The sequence below is a fragment of the Ovis canadensis genome, chromosome X, assembly GCF_042477335.2.
Source record: "Ovis canadensis isolate MfBH-ARS-UI-01 breed Bighorn chromosome X, ARS-UI_OviCan_v2, whole genome shotgun sequence".
In the NCBI taxonomy this organism is placed as follows: Eukaryota; Metazoa; Chordata; class Mammalia; order Artiodactyla; family Bovidae; genus Ovis; species Ovis canadensis.
In genome coordinates this window covers 103,827,368-103,848,088 of record NC_091727.1, presented here as the reverse complement: position 1 = coordinate 103,848,088, position 20,721 = coordinate 103,827,368, and the positions used below count along the sequence as shown (strand labels likewise).

Below are 20,721 nucleotides of genomic sequence, written 5' to 3'. Positions count from 1 at the left end.
ACAGCTGGGACTGACAATACTTCATACAAGACTTGCAAACAAAGGGCCATGCCAGATTTCTAAAGGATAAGCTGGTGTGCACCCAGGGAGGCAAGGAACTCACCCAGTTTTCTAGACCATTACGTTTTGGAGGGTCTGATGACCTCTGCATATTCCATAGGTAGTAATTCAAATGGGGGGACTGTACTTAATTTGGGGAATGGGGGAATGAGGTCACCTTCCTTCATAAGGAATATTGTTCCCAGTGCTAAAGTTATAAGCTAGGTCTGTAGTTTCTGTAAGAATAGCTCATTTACAAAGAATTATTCTAACAATACTAGGCAACAATACTATTAACAAAGATTTGTTTATCTCTTTGCTCTAATTAAGTTTCAGGTTAGATAAAATTATTCTTACTCTGGCCTAGAACACTGAGAGCCAACTTGAAATGTGAAAAACCAAAGTAATTCAATATTTACTAAATTTAAAGGAAGTAAAATAAAATAGAAGTAAAAGTAAAAGAAATTTGAATTTATGCACATTCTTTTCCCACTTTAGCAGTGGCGTTATTTTCCTTAAGTCCTCTTTTGTCATTATGATTTTCAGCAAGGTTATAGTCTCAGAATCACTTGTCATACGCTGCAGATGTTTCAAGACCAAATTAAACTCTCAATGCACTTGCATATAACTGAAGAAAACTGTATTAGACGCTTAAGGACAAAGACACTACACATTCTGTATTGACAGCCCATTGTTCCACAGACAGCATGGCATCTGGAAGGTGTCCAGTAAATATTTGCAGAATAAATAAAAGAAAAAAAATCGATCTACCATGTGATAGAATTATTTTCCCACATTCAAAATGTCAGGCATGTCTGACCCAGCCTGTGTGTATGTGTCTATACACATAGTGCTCTCAAAATTCCCACATGTTCATCCTTCAGGATGAAGGCATTATCCTTCCTCTGGGCACATATGTTTGTATAACAAAACACTGCAGCAAGATTAACCATACAGACTGTCCCAAGAAAGATCATTTTAATTAACCTTTCCTCAAACATACCAAACTACCAACACTTAAAAATTGATCTCAGTTTTCACTTAGGAGAACTGTTTCTTCTCCCTGGAAAATATATACCTTTGAAAGTTTTCACTGCCAATTTATATCTCCAGTTCATAATCATAGAAATCCACAATTGACTTGTCATGCTTTCCATGGAAACTCAGTGTGAGCCACTTTCTTAACTTAGACTACTTTTACTTCTGCTCAGATGAATGCTCAGCACGTCTTCCTTGTTTTTGACCCTTAATACTTCTCGAAGCTAGATCCCCCCATCTGCATTCCTGAGGCAGGATGACAAAAGCCAGACTACACTTCAGCCTCCTAGGATATCCTGCCCTGGAGATGCTCACCAAGCAATTGGAAATTGGAGCTAGCCTGGAGCTCCGGAATAAGTTAAGGAGAGGTCAATTTGGGAATCATTAGTGCAGAGGTGAAAGGTGAAGCTATGTCAGGAGATGAAATTACCCAGAATGAGCACGCAGCAAGAGAAGAGAAGCAGATCAATGACAGGACCTTGGGAATTGCTCCATTGAAAGGAGCGGGGTGGGAGCGGGGAGAGGCTGTGTGTGTGTAAAAGAGATCCAACAAAGGAAACTTAAGAAGTGTTGAGAAGAAGACAGGAGGTGAACCAAGATAAATTAGGAATGCTTTCAAACGAGAAGATGTATAAAAGTTCCAAAATCACCAAAGAGTTCAAGAACACTAAAGCTGGAGGAGCCGCTGGATTTTTAAACATGTCACAGATAATCTTGGAAAGCAGTCTTCTGGGTGCCGTCCTTGTGAACTCTGCGTGACCATATGCTGATGTGTACAGGTGTATATGCGTGTGCTCCAAACCATCATAAGATGAAATATAAGTGTTGCATGAGACTGGTACTAGGTGTGGAGACAATCATGGTAATAACCATTACCACTTACTGACTGTTTACTATATGCCAGGAACAGTGCTAAGCACTTGATATGCATGATCTCAATTTAACCCTCGCAACAACCCTGTAAGGTGTTTACATGTGAAGATACAAAGTCCGCAGAGGCTAAAAAAATGACTCAAGGTCACAGAGCTAGAAAGTGACAGGCAGCACCAGGATTGGACCCAAGGACAGTTTGACTCTAAAAGCCCATATTCCCAGTCACTGAAGAAACACTTCCATATGCTGACATTAGCGACATCATCCGTGTATGAAGGGAAGAGAGCTGGTACATCAGTTGAGCGTCTCCTATTGACAAAAGTACTTTGACAGAGCATCTCCTTTCACCCATATACCATCAACATCATGGCTATGTTTAGGTTAACTTTATGAAGGAACATTTAAAGAAAGGATTCACTTTTTGGAAAAGAAGCCGAAGTTGTATAATTTCAAAACAACCGGTTCTCATTCAAATGTATTTACTACAATAGCTCCCAAGGGTTTGAAAGTTTTTTTAAAAAACTGTGGCATCATTGATTTGGTGGTTGTTATTGACATTCAAATCACTGTGTATCAAACTCATCTGAAAAGTGAGGGAATTTGATAGGGTAATTTTAAGGGCCTCCTCCAGTCTTGACTTTTTATGATTCTCATATGCAGGTGTAACGCCAATCATTTTAAAGGTACAAAATATGAAGCAGAATGGAAAAGCAGCAGCAGAACTGGTTTATGTGTCAGCATCCTTTTATTCTTTAAATTTATAGAGGCATACTGTTAAAATATTATTTAAAAAATTCAGTCTTTGGTTGTTCAAGGCATTGATTGTGAACTTAAGTAGAAGCTTGGAAACTCCACCACAAAATGATACCCTGAAAATCCAGGCAAATAATTTTCTTGCAGCCAACTGCAGACCTTATAATACAGCTGGCTATAGGGAAAAGAGAGAGAGAGACAGAGAGAGAGAGAGAGAGTTGCACTCTGGCAGTTAATGTTTTTGCTGTCTATAGAAACACAAATGAGGTTCTGGTCTGAAACAATTAGCCTCGCTGTTAATTGTGCATGTGTGTGGCAATAATGCAAGGCATTTGGGATGGCTCCCACTGATTGTTCCCTTTTTCCTCTGGATTAGAAAATCCATTCAGACAACTAAATAATAGCAAGCATTTATGCAAATTGTCAATTATTAGACAGAGATAATCATAATCTTGTATATTTAGAAAACTAAATGTACAATGGGGATTACCAAATGAATTGTTGCTTCATTTTACCAGTGGTCGAAGAACATGCTAGCTTTGCAAATAGTTTTCATACATCATTCAGTCCACCAGAATTAAAAATGGCTCCCATAGACGTTTACCAAAGCTGATTCTCTTCCATAGCACCATCTGTGTTCTTCTCTTCCTTTCTCACAAACTAAAAGCAGGTAAATTGTTCTGACAATAGTTTCTGGTCAAACTACTCAGCCCCATAATAAAAATAAAGAATAAGACATGACTTGTTTTGTTATATAGCAAGCCTATTAAGACAGAGATGATTCTATCATGGAGCAAAATTTATTTATTTATTTATTTTGGAGCAAAATTTAAAACAAATATAAAACAAAATTTGCAACATTTTCTCTGTGAAAGCAATTATAGGGATAATAGTCTTTAGGTTAATTGGCTATTATCTTAATGGTCACCCACTCTGTTTTATTTGACAGATGAGGAAGTCAAGGCTCACAGCAGACATAGGAATTGAGCAAAGTCACTCCACTAGTTAGTAGCAAAACGTAGTACTCTTGCCACCATGATACACCCAATCCATGATGCTCAAATGCCCTCCTGTACTAATATTGTGTGATTAGGTGTCTATACCATTTATCTCAATGAATGAAACCTGACTATGTAATTAAATCCTGAATTTATGCTTCTCAGATGTCAAATAAATCCATTGAGACCCTAATGGGAATATGGAAACCTAGCTACTGAAAGCCAAACTGGGTATCTAAGATATGGTCAATCTACTCTATTTCAGTGAGAGTCTTCTCTAGCAGAGGAATCTAAAGGCTATAACCTTTGCTCTTCCTAACTTATCTGGCTAGGGAACAAATAATATAGATAGGTAGGAAGAGAAAGTAGAGACACTGGTAAATCTTTCTGGAGCCAATAAGCCTAGAATAGGCCAAATACAGTACTGGTGAGCAGTATGATCTTAGAAAACCATGTGCCAAGCAAGGAGAGCCACAATTACAAAATGGCTGACAATTCTTCCAGCTTCCTCAGCACTGATGGCATTATGACGTCACAGCTCGTGGGAGCAGTCATTGCCTGGAAGACTCTATTCTGTAGCATTCTCAAGAGCTCCACCCCAGCCCCCGACCCAGGAGTTAGAAACTTTCCTGTGTTTGATTAGACTTGCAGAGTTCATGTCACAAAGGTCCCTAGCCTATGGGGTTACGCTACCTTGCAAGTTTACATATGTGCATACTTTACAAGCCCTGATACTTTCAAATAATTCATCTCCCTTCAGTAAAATGCTGACCTAGTTGTTTCCTAAACCACCATCCAGGTGAGTGACAGGCAGGTGCACCTGAAGCGCTGTGGAGAACGCTTTGTTGATGGTGGGGTGGGGTCTTCATAACAGAACACTCCGCAGTGTCTTCTGATTTCAGCAAAAAGGAAAAGAAGCTAGTGACCTACTGCCCGACTGGGATGCTGGCCATGAACTTTTGCCTTCCTTCTGAACGAGGTCAGCTTTCAGACCTGAGACTATATGCCTGGGTCATGTCAGCTGTTTTAAACTAAAAAAGAAACCTGGAAAGAATCTATCCAAGTGGAAACCTAACTATTTATTGTATGGAAATTAAACTGATGGGCAATGGCAGAGTCTATATATTCTAGCTCACTTGGGTTTAGTTAAAATCCATTGTCACTTACCTTGCTGCATCTAGAATCTGAAAAATCCTCCACCTGTTAAAGGAACAGTAAAACCAGGTGCTAGCAAGAGCTTGGTAAGAGAGGAATTAAAATAATAAAAGTTTTCCATTTTGCTTTGATCACATTTTTTTTTCAGCTTTCCAAACCTCAAGGCAACAGCTCATGGATGGCTCCCTAATTCTGTTCCCCACTAGCTCCTCTCATGTAGTGGGGAGATTAAGAACCAGAGGGCTCAAAGGGACAGGGCAGTGCTGAAAGTCAAACCTCTGAAGGGCTACGGGCTGAGAATGAAAGATTCCCCATTCAGTCATAACTAATTCCACTCCCTGTCACACAGGCAATGGCAATCTAAGCAAAAAACCAAAGTCAATAAACCAAAACCAAGACCATACCAAACCAAGCACTGTGGCATCACTAAAACGGAAATGCCTGATTGAAAGGACCTGGACGAATTTACAGGGATTTTTCATATTATCAAGGATATATGAAACATAAATAACAAAAAGAAAAGAAAGAATGATTAGACTTTGTGGATGTTCTTCCAAGCGATGAAAATTCAAAGCACACAGAAAATGATACATAAATCATCACTAGTTCCTTCCACCCAAATGCAAGACTTCCATCAATGTAAGCAATGTCTCTCCATTTAAAAAAATACTCAGTTGCTTTCATATTATATCTTGAGTCACAAAATACTAATTCTACTATGTGGATTTCTGATATTGGCAGGACTGGGAAGTTGTGCATCGGACAATTGCTAACCTGAGAGTGCAAATGGGCTCAGATAGCTTTTTGTTTTATGCTAAGCAAAGGATATTATAATATGCTAATACTTTTGTGCCCATAGTGAGTTATATAGCCTAGACATTTTCTTTGGAGGAATATTTCTTTACATTAAATATGTCTTACGGTTTTAGAGGTGAGTTAAGAGAGATTTTCATAGCATGGCTAGCAGACATAGCAATAGGCCTTGCATCTTTGTTTGAGGAGCAACATATGGCTCTTTTATCATCAGCTATTGGCATGGCTAAGGCCCCCTTCCCTGGTTCTGTGAGTTGTGAAGCCTGGTGGAGAAGCAAATGTGATGAAAACAAAAGTAATGTAGTTAGTGACATCAGATTTGTTAGACAAGATACCTACATTAGCTGACTTACCATCCAGGGCCCAATGTGATCCTCTTCCATTCCAGCCATAAGAAAGAAGTAATCTAGAATGTTCTGGCCTACCGAGACTTAATTTCCCTACACAGTGAAGAAAGGCTAGTATCTCTTCTACTGCACTCAGCCTTATGAACAAAAAATACATCTTTGGGTGAAAAATAAAAATAACAATAACAACATGAAAACATAAAGGTATATGTTGAATCTTCATGCTAGAAAGTTCCAAAGTCAAATATATAGCACTTTCCAAAACTCTAATTCTATTTTTATAGCTTTAATAGAAATCCTCAAATAATATAAGTATGTACATAATTAATGTTATGGGGACCAGATCAAATTTAACTTTAACCAGAGGAACTACTGCCTCTTGAGATTTTTTTAAAAATGTCTTTGTAAGCTTCTCAGCTGTCTATTAAAATTTGCCCAGGGATTACGCCAAGAAGACTTTTGGAAGCGCATTGTCTTACCTGGGAGTCCAGGTTGCCAGAGGTAGATTATTCAGTGGTGATCCAGGAAGATGTTATAGGTGTACCAATCAAAAGGGTGGACAATCAACAGAAGTGAATCAAAAGCCATGCGGAGAAAGATAAAAAGGAGAGGCATATTGATTAGAAAAAATGAATTAACATGAGGAATCCATTTTACACACACACACACAAACACACACTCTTTGGGAAGGTTCTTACATGGAATCTTTTTTAAAAGACCTTTTAATAAAGTGAAAGGACAATTATGTAATGTGACATTGTTGTTGCTATTGTGTAGTCACTCGGTCAAATCCGACTCTTTGTGACCCTATAGACTGTAGCCTGCCAGGCTCCTCCGTCCATGGAATTCTCCAGGCAAGAATACTGGAGTGGGTTGCCATTTCCTTCTCCAGGGGATCTTCCCATCTGAGGGATCAAACTTGTGTTTCTTGCATTAGCAGGCAAATTCTTTATCACTGAGCCACCAGGGAAGCCCCATGTAATGTCATAGCGGTACTAATTATCACTACAACAGCAATCCTATTACAATATACAAGTGTATCAAATTAACACACTGTACACCGTAAATTTACACAGTGTTATATGTCAAATATATTCAGCTAAAAAGCATCCCCACAAAATATCTATCATTTATTATGTAACAGGCATTGTTAGAGGCACTTAAGGATCCAGCAGTGAGTAAAACAGACACAAACCTCTGCCTTCACAGAGTTTACAGTCTTGTGAAAGATTTTTCCTTACACCATCTGTTTGGAGAAGAGTTCCCACAGAAATATACTGTCTGTTACTAACTCTAAGAAAACATCTCTTCTCATTTTATTTATGTCTTTATGTATGAAGAACACAACCACTGGCATCTGATTCCACATCTGGATTGGAAAGGCTTCTCTTTCTGATCAGGAGAGACGTGATCACTTGTCACGAGTTACCCATGTGGAAAGTCCCTCCCCAAGGCTGTTAAGTCAAGTTTCTTTTCAATGAGGGCATTTGCTGTTCACAGAACTCCAAGTGTGTGTACCTTGAAATACTATGAAAACAGGAACTCTAGAGGGCAGCTTTGTAATACTGAGGTACCACATCCTGGCAGAGTTTTTTGTTTTTTTTTTTTTCCATTGGATGCTGTAGTGTTCTGTAACACTCTGAGACTGGACTCGGCACCTTTCAGCAAGCCACCTCCTGGGAAAGCAACAGCAAGTGGTAACAAAAGGGCCTGTGGGGCTCATGCCCATGACCCAGACACTGGCTGGAGAAGAAGCAGTAACAGTAACCCTCCTCTAGGCCAAGGTTCAAGATGGAAGTAAACATCTCTCAGTGACAGCTACTACCTAAAAGTCAAATTAGCAGGGAAAGGAAAAGATGAAAATGAAGGGAACACATATTGATATATATCAATGGAAAATGGGAATTGAGGGGTTGACACAGGAGCCCCAAACTCTAGATGGGGAAATTTGCTAACAAGAAACCTCAAATAATGACACCTACCCCCTGGCATTTACATTCAGAACAAAAATGAAGCTATCTAAGCACAGGGAACTATATCCAATATCCTGGGTTAAACCATAATAGAAAAGAATATTCAAAAGAATGCATATACATGTATAACTGAATCACTTTGCTATACACCAGAAATTAACACAACATTGTAAACCAACTAGTTCAATTTTACAAAGTGACACTATCTATTCACTTTGATATTAAGGATCCAAATTAAGACGTAGGAGAAACAAGATGATGTAAAAATCCAAGACCCTTTGCCTAAAAATCGGTATTCCTGGTTTCTAATCCAGTTTTACCAATGACTCATTTGAGCTTGGGCAAATTCTCTTCTCCAGTCTCAGGGAGTCATACGAAAAGAAGGATTTTCACAAGGTAGTTTCTAAGCATCCTCCAGTTCCAGTATTTTTGTAATTCTCTAATAGATTTGCCTTTCATTTTGGTGCCAAGTTAGTTAGAAGAACAGCAATCTCTAGTCATTTTCTCTGTACAACATGCCATTAGCAGTTCAGAGAGCCCAGAGCCCCACAGTCTGAGCTTATGAGTAGAGGAAAACATGGCCAAAACAATAACAGCCAAGTTGAAATGTAGCCGATCACCATTCTGTCCAGGAAAACAGCTTTGTTTATTTGCAACAGAGAATGGCTGGTTCTCTAGGATGGAAAAGTTACACAAGTAAACTTAATTGAGAATAACAGGGAAAATCTAATTGATAAACAACTGATTCCCCCTCCCCTTTTCTCTTTCTGCTCATGCAGCTGCTCCATCTGCCAGGAGCCTAGGATGTTGCTGATTGCTGTCAATCAACAGGGACCGCCAAGCCACACACTCCCAGATAAAGGCTTTCATGAATGCTCAGATTTGCAAAGGGTGGTTAAAACCAAACAAAAAAAAAAAAAAACCCTACCAACACTGTCTTGGTCTGATTGCTAATCTGCGGCAGACAATACCCCGTGGGAACCAATTACTGACCACTGTTCGTTCCAGAGCCGCCAAGCCAACAGCACATTCAAGCTCTCTGATTTGTGACATTGGATTGCTTTGCTCTCACATCTGGAGCTGCTGTGTCCCTGATACCCCCACCTTATCACCATGTAGGATGCCCTTCCACTCTTGTCTTGGTCTGACCTAATACACTGCTGCTTAGTTACCAGTCAACTCGTTATTGTATCTCCGGCCACATCTTCATTTGATCTCTGAAAGCCAAATATAGTACATCCTAGTGAAAAAGTTTTCTGCATGTTGAACCTGGTCCCCTAAATGGGAAGGTGTCCCATGCACAGAAAGTCCCAGGTAAATGACTCATTTTTTTATTTTGTTTTCAAATTTTATATTTTATTGCTAATTATCATTAGGTCTTTTAAAATTTTATTGAAATATAGATTTACAATATTGTATTAGCTTCAGGCTACCTCATGCAAAGAGTTGACTCATTGGAAAAGACTCTGATGCTGGGAGGGATTGGGGGCAGAAGGAGATGGGGACGACAGAGGATGAGATGGCTGGATGGCATCACTGACTCGATGGACGTGAGTCTGAGTGAACTCCGGGAGATGGTGATGAACAGGGAGGCCTGGCATGCTGCGATTCATGGGGTCGCAAAGAGTCGGACACGAATGAGTGACTGAACTGAACTCAACTGATACCACAAAGTGATTTAGTTATACATATACATATGTGTGTATAAATGGCAGCTCTGCTCTGTGACCCCTTTAAGCCTACTCTCCAGAGGGGAAGATGGCTCTTGGGTTTCCTATCTGCAGTGAGGATGTTGGATTAGGTGCTTTCCCAAAGGCCATTGTTCATTAGAACATTTTAAGGCTTTATAATGAATCTGACTCAGTCCAGAACCTATGAATAGAGCCTGGGTTCTGAACCAACTGAGGCTGAAAGAAACACTCTTGCATTGCTCTAAGAGACTGGGGGCCAAAGGCTGAGTGGACAAGTTTGTCTTCAGTGACTCACTCTTTCCATTATGTCTCCGGACCTCCCTTGGGTCCTCAGGGAACTGCACTTGCACATGATTGTGACCTTCTAGCCAGTGCCCAGTATGTAAATTAGGTGTGACTGGGCTTCCCTCGTGGCTCAGCTGGTAAAGAATTTGCCTGCAATGTGGGAGAACTGAGTTCAATCCCTGGGTTGGGAAGATCCCCTGGAGAAGGGACAGGCTACCCACTCCAGTATTCTGGCCTGGAGAATTCCATGGACTGTATAGTACATGGAGTTGCAAAGAATCGGACACGACTGAGTGACTTTATTTTTAAATTGAGTGTAATAAGCCAGTTTGGGGGGCACTACTGATGGCTGAATTGTGGTCACTCTCTGAGGTTGTATTTGGACTGGGTGGTCACACCTCAAGGAGTGACCAATATGGGCAGATTAGCTGCTCTGGGCTGTCAGATCCTTCTAGTACCATCTCGATCAACAGCATGGAGTCATTCTCTAACCCAACGTGGGATTCAGAACTCAGGTGGTTGCTATAAACAAGTGGTTTCAAAGGTCTTTCTACTACCACCAGTCACAGTCTCTGAGGGGTGATCTTTTATTTAGTTAGTCTTTGGATGATCTTTTATTTAGTTAGTTTTTTTGGATGATCTTTTAGAGATCATAAGTGTTGCAGTTAATGCTGCTGCACAACCTTCTTGACCCCCGAGTCTCTGCGGACTTGCTACAGATCACAGAACACCTTAGTGGCAGGGCTGAGACCAGGACCCAGATCTATAGGTCCCCTTCCCTGCTGGTGTCCTACCCACCCCGCATCCACTATCAGGCAAGCAGGCGTCTGTGTCTCCACATACAGCCACATGGCCCTTCAGAGCAAGTCAAAGAGCAAGGGCTCCAAAAGACTGGGAAAATAGCCCTAACAGACCCCCAAGAGTTTCAATTCTTCCTTTCTAGTAGCTTTGAAATTGTAAACGCATTTTCCTAAGCTGCTCTCTCAGGCTGTTTTCTGCCTACACGCACGTTGATTGCATCACGTGGTAACAATCAGTGATTCTTCTGTCCTTTCCCTTGTGAGAAAGAATACCTAATACCTGGGTTCTGTATTGCCAAAACACCAAGCACAAAGTGGATCTGATGAGGAAGACGACTAGTCTTTTTCAGAGTGTTTTCTTATCTGTCGGCAAGTCAGGCAATTCTCAGTCGCAGAGGTCTTCCCTAAGCTGTTTGTTGTCAGCTGTCCTTACAGCAATGGCTCTGTTGGCTCACCCCGACCCCTGTCCATCAGTTTTTAGTAAAATCCTCCCATTTTGGCATCATAAGAGTGCCCTCTAGCGCTGGTCTAATTAAGAACCTGGAGGCCGAGGGATTCTTGTTTTCACGGGAAATGGGTCTGGCTGTATCTTGTCCTTGGCTATGCCAAGACACATTCTTTCTGAAGCATCTCTGAAGCACCTACTTGACAATGCAGTCGTTCACAAAGGAGTGAAAGGGACAGTCTGCCATTGAAACAAACCAAGCAAAACAAAAACCAAAAAAAAAAAAAAAAAGAGAGAGAGAGGTCATTAAAGAACACCTCCTGAGATGCATTCTGACTCATGATGTGGGGGCACTGTTTGAATTATCAAAGGGGGTGCACAGATGCAGGCTGACTCCATCAACTGAAAGTTTACAGTATTTCTTAAAAGTTTTTTTTTAATGTATATAATTTTAAAGGTTACTTTCCATTTACAGTTATTACAAAATGTTGGCTATATCCCCCATGTTGTACAATAAATTGTTCAGCCTATCTTACCCCCAATAGTTGGTACCTCTCATTTCCTCTCCCCTATCCTGCCCCTCCCTCCACTCCCCACTGGTAATCACTAGTTTGTTCTCTCTATCTGTGAGTCTGCTTCTTTTAAAAAGCTGACAGTGATTTTTGAATGTGGTTTTGAGTTCCCTAGATGCAAACATCTGTATTTGTACGTTAGGTTTCAGTAATGTGTTTCTTCAATTTGATCATACATATGCTTTTGCTTCCAAGGAAGCATAGACCATTAAGAATCCCTTAGAAACGTTCTGGGTATAACAGGGCTTGCTTTCTGATAATAAGAGCCTGCAAAAGTTTCACTTAGAACATAAACACAAATGTGCATGCATGTGTGTGTTTCTACAGTTTATTTTATCTCATTTTGTCTCCGTCTTTCAGATATGGGGATCTGGAAGATCCACGAGTGCTATCTCAGACTAGTTCAAATCCTCCAGGAAGATTTCCACTGTGCCCTTTACATTCTGCTTCACAAGAGACTGCTACTCTACTGAATCCCAAATACTGGATGCTGACACAGACAAAGAATGGCAACCTGCCAAAGTGACACAGAACTGCTTCATTCACATTTTCACATGTTTAAAACACAGAGCATGACAAAGTCCCTAACAAGCAAGGATTTGGCAAGTGCAAAACTAAGAATCGAGATCATTCTCAGGAAATATTCAGCCAAGTCATTAAGAAGGTCAGACAGTAATGACACGTGGAATGTTCCATCCTGGACATATGTCACTTGCTTTCGTCAAGGAGCTTCTAGCTCTGCCGACATCAAAGTGTGGTAGGAGCCACTGGCTTGGGTCTGAAACTGTTCTCAAGCCAGCCCTGCACAAAGAGGGAACCGGAGCCAGCACAGGCTTCAGAGCTGACAGAACTGTGTTCGAATTTCAGCCCTCCAAGTGTCTTTGGTTGCTTCAAACCCGTCAGTCTCACTTTTCTCAAAACTGTGACCTCCTTGGGATCTCCAATAATATCTGACAGATGGCACAAACCAGGTGCTCAACAAAACCTGCTGAATTTACTAAAACCAACCATTTTGATTTTTAAATAAATGAAAAATACCCTTCACTGTCCAGATGTTTGGGACAAAGTAAGAGAAACATCGGACTAATGGACCCCATTGGTATACATCTGTGTTGACTGAATGGATCTGTCCACAACACGGAAAGTAAACTGGATTCTCAAGGGGAAAAAACCTCTGTTGAAGACTTTAAGCTACTGCTGTTCTTGCTCACATAGACCTTGCTGCTGCTAGTCTCTATCAATGTGACAAATCAAAAGGTCCAGGGCTATCCTAGAGACTCCCCATTTATGAATGGATTTGGCTTGGTGCTATTGATGTATGCACCACTTTTTGAAAATTCATGATCAGTTCGACATTTTTGTGGACTTTGGACACCTTTCCAAACATGAAGATGTAGCACCATTGTTAGGACAAAGCCTCTGTTTTCATGAGGAAGCTGATTTCCTTTTATAGCAGGAGCCTCAGTTTCATATCTTACCTGAAGTTTCAAAACTAGGTAACAAAAACAATGTGAGTGTTCCTGCCCCCACAAATCCAAAATATGGGACGCATGTGCCAGAACATCTGGGAGAGTACACAGTTATCTTTTCTAGAAATCTTGGAAATTATACCTAAATGACAAAGAATAACAATCATACTATTAGCTATTAAATAATGAGTATGTCCTACATGCCAGGCACCATGCCCTTTACAGGAATTGTCTCATTTCATCCCAAGCGGAAGTCTATACTCATTGTACAGATGATAATACTGAGCGCCAGAGGGACCTGCACAACTAATCACTCAAACCCAGAGTTGCAGGAGGCCAGCACCCAAGCTCATTGGCCACTAAGCTGTACTGTACCTGTGAGGTAGGCATCATTCTTATCTTTTTATAGGTAAATTAGGTGAAGCTCAAACAATTACTTGCTAAAAGTCACATATCTAATAAGTGAAGGCGCTGAGATGAGAATATTCAATATGCCCTGACTCATCTGTTTTGGAATTATAATTGATTTATATTTCAGATTATATTCCATTATAGTTTATTACAAGATGCTGAATCTAGTTCACTGTGTTATATAGTAAGTCCCTATGGTTTATCTATTTTATATATAGCAGTTTGTATCTCTTAATCCCATACTCTTAGTTTATCCCTCCCCACCTTCCCCTATGGTAACCATGTTTGTTTTCTATGTTTGTGAGTATGTTTCTGTTTTGTATATAGATTCATTCATATTATTTTCTAGATTTCACATATAAGTGATGGCATATAATATTTGTCTTGCTCTGTCTGACTTATTTCACTTTAGAATGATGATCTCTAGGTCTATTCATGCTGCTGCAAATAGCAATATTTCATTCTTTTTGTGGCAGAGTAATATTCCTATATGTATCTATACCACATCTTCTTTATCCATTCATCTGCTGATGGATATTTAGGTTACTTCCATGTCTTGGCTGTTGTAAATAGCGCTGCTATGAATACTGGGGTGCATGTATCTTTCAAATTAGAGTTTTGTCTTTTCTGGATATATGCCTAAGAGTGGGACTGCTGGATCACATGGAAACTGTATTTTTTTTTTTTAAAGAACCTCCATACTGTTCTCCATAGTGGCTGTACCAATTTACATTTCCATACCCAGGATAGTAAGATTCCCTTTTCTTCACACCCCTTCCAGCATTTGTTATCTGTAGACTGTTTGATGATGGCCATTCTGATGGCCACACTGATGACGATCAGTGTGAGGTGATAGCTCATTGTAGTTTTGATTTGCAATTCCCTAATAATTAGTGATGTGGAGTATCTTTTCACGTGCCTGTTGACCATCTGTGTGTTCTTTGAAGAAATGTCTGTTGAGGTCTTCCACCCATTATTTGATCAGATTTTTTTGATACTGAGTTATGTGTGCTGTGTCAATTTGAAAATTAACCCCTTGCCCTAACTCCAAATCCTATGCCTTGCCTACTGCACCGGGTCCCACACCTGCACGAGGTGCACACGTGGAAAGAGTCAATGCATATAATCTCTCTGGGCACACCAGACCAGCACTGGGAGGGGAGGTTGCCCTCTAGTTTCTATACAAACTGGCAGCATGCTTGGAAGTGATGTGTTGTGTGTTGCTCTTCAATGGTCCCCAGGGACCATTTTTCATTTTGAATTTCAGAATAAACGTGCAGGCTATGAGTGCCAAGCACTTGAATACACAAGGAAGAGAGGTTGTAGCTCATTTGAAGATGAAAACCTAGTGTAAATCTTCACCACAGCTATGCTGTTCCCCTAGGGCATAAATCACGTGGCAGTGGGTGGGCCAGTAGCCTGTGAGGAAAAGAGGTTGGCAGGCAGATCAGTGCTCTCTGTGTCTCTCTCTCCTCCCTCACAGCAGAGTCGAGGTGAGGGGTTTTTTCCTTCTATTATACCTATATTTCCTTATCTTTAGCAAAATTCATTTAAATCATGTATATCAATATGTTAAATTATATATAGATAGATGCCCATCTAGGAACTAAGGGCATACGAGCTGTCAGCTAAGTGGGATGATGCTGTGGGTGCTGTGATTTCTTGGTGTCTGAACACAAGGAATCCAGCTGAAGTCTGCATACAGTCCTAAGCAGTACTCATATCCATATGCATAGCTACCCTCAAGGAGTCCCACTTCAGCCCCACAGTGGTAGCCCCACGGCAGCAGATCAGTGTCTCTTCTGAAGTGGGCAGTCCCCAAGAGTCAGAGGAAGAATTTGGAACTGCTCATTTGAAGCTGGACTTGCTGAATTTCTAATTGCCCAACTGGCACATCATCGGGCTACTTGCTCATTCGTCCTGATCGATGTGGGTTAGGGAGGTGGGCAGTGGGTATCCTGCAGGCAGTGGAAAAATCACCAGGAAGCTGCGTTTGTGGAAACCGAATTGTGGTTTCCCAGTGCACACATTCTCACCAATCTCCAACTGCCCAACTGCTGGCAGTTGCCTTTCACATTTTGGCTTTGAGTTACTCTGTGCTCAGCCCCTCATCAGGTAGGTAAAGATCTTGAAACCCACACAAGCTGCTGCTAGAAGGGAAGCCCAGTGTAAAGAAATCTTTCTCTAGAGAAACCCTTTGAATATATGTCAGGGTAGTTATTTTAGGTTGGGGAAGGAGATCTTTCCCAAAACAAGAGAACATTTGCCTTTGATTCAAATGTTATTCTTTACTCTTCTGACCCATATCTAGATTTTAACAGATTTATTGGGATATAACTCACATACCATATAATTCACCTATTTTAAAGGGTACAAATCGGTGGTTGTTAGTATAGTCATGGATATGTGGAGTCATCACTGCACTCAGTTTTAAAACTTTTCCATCACCTGAAAAATGGTAGCTGTTGCCCCCATGTCCCCCTACCCTTACCATGCTCTGACCACCACTGATCTACTTTCTGTCTCTATGGTGGTTGGTGGTTTAGTCACTAAGTCGTGTCCGACTCTTGCAACCTCATGACGGACTGTATGTAGCCCGCCAGGCTCCTCTGACCATGGGATTTCCCAGGCAAGAATACTGGAGTGGGTTGCCATTTCCTTCTCCAGGGGATCTTCCTGACCCAGGGATTGAACCCAGGTTTCCTGCATTGCAGGTGGGCTATTGCACATTGCCATGGGCAGGCGGATTCTTTACTGACCGAGCCACCAGGGAAGCCCCCTCTGTCTCTATGGATTTTCTTATTTTGGACATTTCAAGTAAATGGAATCATCCAATGCATTGCCTTTTGTCACTGGCTTCTTTGACTTAGCATAATGTTTTCAAGATTCATCTGTGTTATAACATGTAACAGTACTGCATTCCTTTTCATGGCCAAATAATATTCCAGTGTACGGGCATCCAAAGTACAGACATAAATTAAATGTATCTAAGCAACGTTATCCCTGCCCACTAGACGAACCCACAGTCTGTCCTGAGCACCTGCCTCCTGTTATGGTACATTTATGACTAGCACCGTGGGGGTACATCGTGGAGATGAATAAGAAGATACAACAAAACGACCCAACAAACATCTATTGAGTGTCTCCTATGTGCCAAGAATGTGCTGAGACATGCAAGGATGAGCAAGACACTCTCTCTGACTTCCATGAGCAAATGGTGAGGACAATAGTGAGGAAAACCATGCATCATTAACAGTAGCTGAAGTAGCTGAACAGACATAAATACCAAAAGCACAAACAGGCCATGGGAAGCTCATTTTCCACTGGGGAGGATGGTGGAGGATGAGGCTCTTGAGTCCACAAATATTCAGACTAGCCCAAGAGAGGGCAGCAGCCAGGGATTCGGGTGTTTTGTTTGTTTGGCTTATTTTTTAGTTGAGATGAAATTCACAAAACATGAAATTAACCATTTTGAAGTGTACAATTCAGGAGAATTTAGTACATTCACTTGTGCAACCACCACCTGTCTCTAGTTCCCAAAGGAAACCCTGTACCCATCCAGTAGTCATTCTTTCTTCCCTCTGCTCCCCTCAGCTCCTGGCAATCACCAGCGTGCTTTTTGTCCCTAGGGAACTGCCTATTCTGGATAATTCATATGAGTGGAATCACACAACACATGGCCCTTTTATCTGGTTTCTTTCACTTAGCATAATGTTTCTGAGGTTCACTCATGGTACAGCGTGCATCAGCACTTCATTCCTTTTTACGGCTGAACAATATTCCATTGTAGAGATGCATCACATTTTGTTTATTCATTCATCCTTCGATGAGTATTTGGGTTGCCTTAACTTCTTAACTGTTTTTTGAAAATTTTGAGAGACCACAATCGGAATCTTTTTTTAACACCAAAAACATTTTGTGTTGGGGTACAGCTGGTTACCAATGTTGTGATAGTTTCAGGTGAACAGTGAAGGGATTCAGCCACACATATACAAGTATTCATTCTCCCCGAACCTTTTCTACTATCATGATTAATGCTGCCACCAACATTCATGTATAAGTTCTTCAATGTGCCAATGTGTGTTTTCATTTCTCTTGGGTATATATCTGGTAGTGGAATTGCTGGGTCATATGGTAATTCTATGTTTAACTTTTTGAGGAACTGCCAAACCATTTTTCCACAGCAGCTGCACCATTTTACATTCCCACCAGCAAATTACAAGGGTTCCAGTTTCTCCCAGAGATTCAATTTTATTTCATACTCCAAGAGAAGAGTTCCATTAAATTGGAGACACCCGATTAGCCCAAATGACTGACCCTATTGCTGGGCATTAGGCGCTGGGCCTCTTAATTAATGCTTAGGCTGGTGGCAGAAACAAAGCAAATGAGGACAAAGAGGAGAGTCCTGCCACAGCTCTGGGAGTGCCTTGGCACATGCTCACAAGCTAAAGGGGAAAGCATGCAGGTAGGCCGTGAAACCATTCACCTGACCCACATCAATAGAATTCACAGCATCTTGCCCGCCAAAGTGGGAGGGGTGCATTCTCAGCTCTAAGAGCCAAACCCTGCAAAACCCAGGAGGTGATTGTATGAAAGAAATGACATGAAATCAATAATGACTCTGACAGTCATGGAAAGAAAAGCACGGCCTTCTCTATTAGACAAGAAATTGGAAGAAGCGTCCATGGGTTGTGAGGGCACTTAGATCCCATGATATTTGGCACCAGCTTCTGTCCCTTGGAATAAAGATCTGACAGATACCTAGGAAATAAATAATAATGATGAATGTTGAGCTCTAAAGATGATGGCATATAAGTATATCACGGAAACCTACCCTTATGGCTTGTCTCTCCCCTGTAGTAATGAGACAGTTCAACCAACATTGAATCCCCTCCTCCTCCAGCCTATATCACTCCCTGGGCAGGTGAGCTCCACTCTGAAACAGGCTTAAATCTTTCAAGCTACACAATGCCATTTTCCTGAGCTGAGACTGTCACTTGCCAAGATGACATGCCACCATCCCGAAAGAGCTGAGACACGAGCCCATATGCCCCTCTTCAAAGCCCTAGAGGCTCTCTTGGGGGAGAGGAGGCCTTGGGAAAGCATCTCAGTGATCCCTGTCACCTATCAGATCCTTGGGTCTTCAGTAACCTAAGATCTTACGTGGGTGCATTTCAAATACTTTTAGAAGCACAGCCCTCTTTTCAAACAAAAATCTCCCAATGACTCCAGTATATAAAACCCACAAAAACTGAGCTGCTTTGATTTGAAGAGGGGGTGTGGTGAAGGGAAAGGGGACGAGAGCAGAGCTGCCACTTATTGGCCCCAGGATGGGCAGCGTACACCTCCACAGGGCACCATTCATGTAGAGCTGCAGTTCTCCGTGACCCATTCCAGGGTCCCTGAGGTCCCCCTTTAACAAACATATGGCTGTATGAGGCTAGATTTTCTTCATATCCTTTGACCAGAGTAACATTATAAGAAATGGAATGCAGAAGCTGATAGGAGATTCTGTCTTCTATAAAGCCAGATATCAAAGAGATTTACAAAATATAAAACATTGTCATTATTTTTTTCTGCTTTGGAAGTCAGTTTATTTTCATAAAATTTTTATGTTAATATGTAATAGATGTTTTCTTAGAGATAAAACTAAAATCACTGCCGATGGTGACTGTAGCCATGAAATTAAAAGATGTTTATTCCTTGGAAGAAAACTTATGATCAACCTAGACAGCATATTTAAAAGCAGAGACATTACTTTGCCAACAAGGTCCATCTAGTCAAGGCTATGGTTTTTCCAGTAGTCAGCTATGGATGTGAGAGTTGGACTACAAAGAAAGCTGAGCGCCAAAGAATTGATGCTTTTGAACTGTGGTGTTGGAGAAGACTCTTGAGAGTCCCTTGGACAGCAAGGAGATCCAACCAGTCCATCCTAAAGGAAATCAGTCCTGAATATTCATTGGAAGGACTGATGCTGAAGCTGAAACTCCAATACTTTGGCAATCTAATGTGAAGAACTGACTCATTTGAAAAGACCCTGATGCTGGGAAAGATTGAAGGCAGGAGGAGAAGGGGATGACAGAGGATGAGATGGTTAGATGGCATCACTGACTGAATGGACATGAGTTTGAGTAAACTCTGGGAGTTGGTGATGGACAGGGAGGCCTGGCATGCTGCGGTTCATGGGGTCACAAAGAGCTGGACACACCTGAGCAACTGAACTGAACTGAAGCAGAGTTAATAATGTTTTTTAAAATTGCTCAGTTTTAAATTCAAATACAGTCAATACCAATAGATATATGCCATATAAATAAAACCTCCTTTGAGCCTCAGTAACTGAATGTAAAAAAGTCCTGATATGGAAGTCTGAGAACTGTTGACATGCACTATGCTGTGAATGAGAGTTGTGCAAAGCCTGGGGGTTCTAGGGGGTGGGCTGGAGGGTCTGAGTTCTGCATGCTCAGCCTCCTCCCCACCTTCCATGCCCCTTGAGGAAGCCCTCTGGATACGTCTTCAGAACCCCAAGGGTCCAAGTTTGAAAATAATTGATTACTCCAGCCCTCTTACTTTAAAAAACCAGGAAACGAGGGAAGGCAAGGGTTATGGATTTGTAAGGCAAGAACAGCTGGGGTTACATCCTGGTCTTCTGCCCTTGGTTCTGGATTCAGGGTCTCTCCCCTGCCTGAGCTGCTATGAAAATAACCACAGCAGTGCTCACTGGTTGAACTTTCTGTGTCGGCACTATGCTAGGCAGTCTATAATATCCAGCTTGAGCCACCCCCCCAGTGCCTTCTTGTTCCCACTGGGCAAGCACATTTGGCCCAGAATGCTCCATGTTTGCTAAATCCACACGAAGAGAAAAGCAGGCAATGGGCTGTCCGCCGCCCCCACCCACCCACCATATTCACCTCTGAATCAAGCCAGCCCTGGCTTTCTCAATACAAAGAATTCAAGCTGGCACCGGCTTCCTGAGCACATCTTGATAAGCAGCATGCATCCCACCAGAGAAGGGATTTTTTTAAAGCCAAGAATCAATTAATGTAATCTGGTTCCTGTGTG

General features: G+C 41.4%; 1 protein-coding gene across 3 annotated transcripts in view; it reads right to left on the bottom strand.

Annotated features, from left to right (window-relative positions):
• The window catches only part of HS6ST2 (heparan sulfate 6-O-sulfotransferase 2), a 369,757-nt gene that overhangs the window by 82,708 nt on the left and 266,328 nt on the right, over positions 1-20,721 (bottom strand). For 2 of the 3 annotated variants that reach the window (XM_070290725.1, XM_070290723.1), the window contains exon 3: positions 4,869-4,901. The exons of the other annotated variant lie outside the window; for it this stretch is intronic. In XM_070290725.1, coding sequence (XP_070146826.1) covers positions 4,869-4,901 — 33 coding nt within the window. The remainder of the gene's footprint in view (positions 1-4,868; positions 4,902-20,721) is intronic. 3 annotated transcript variants of the gene reach the window in all.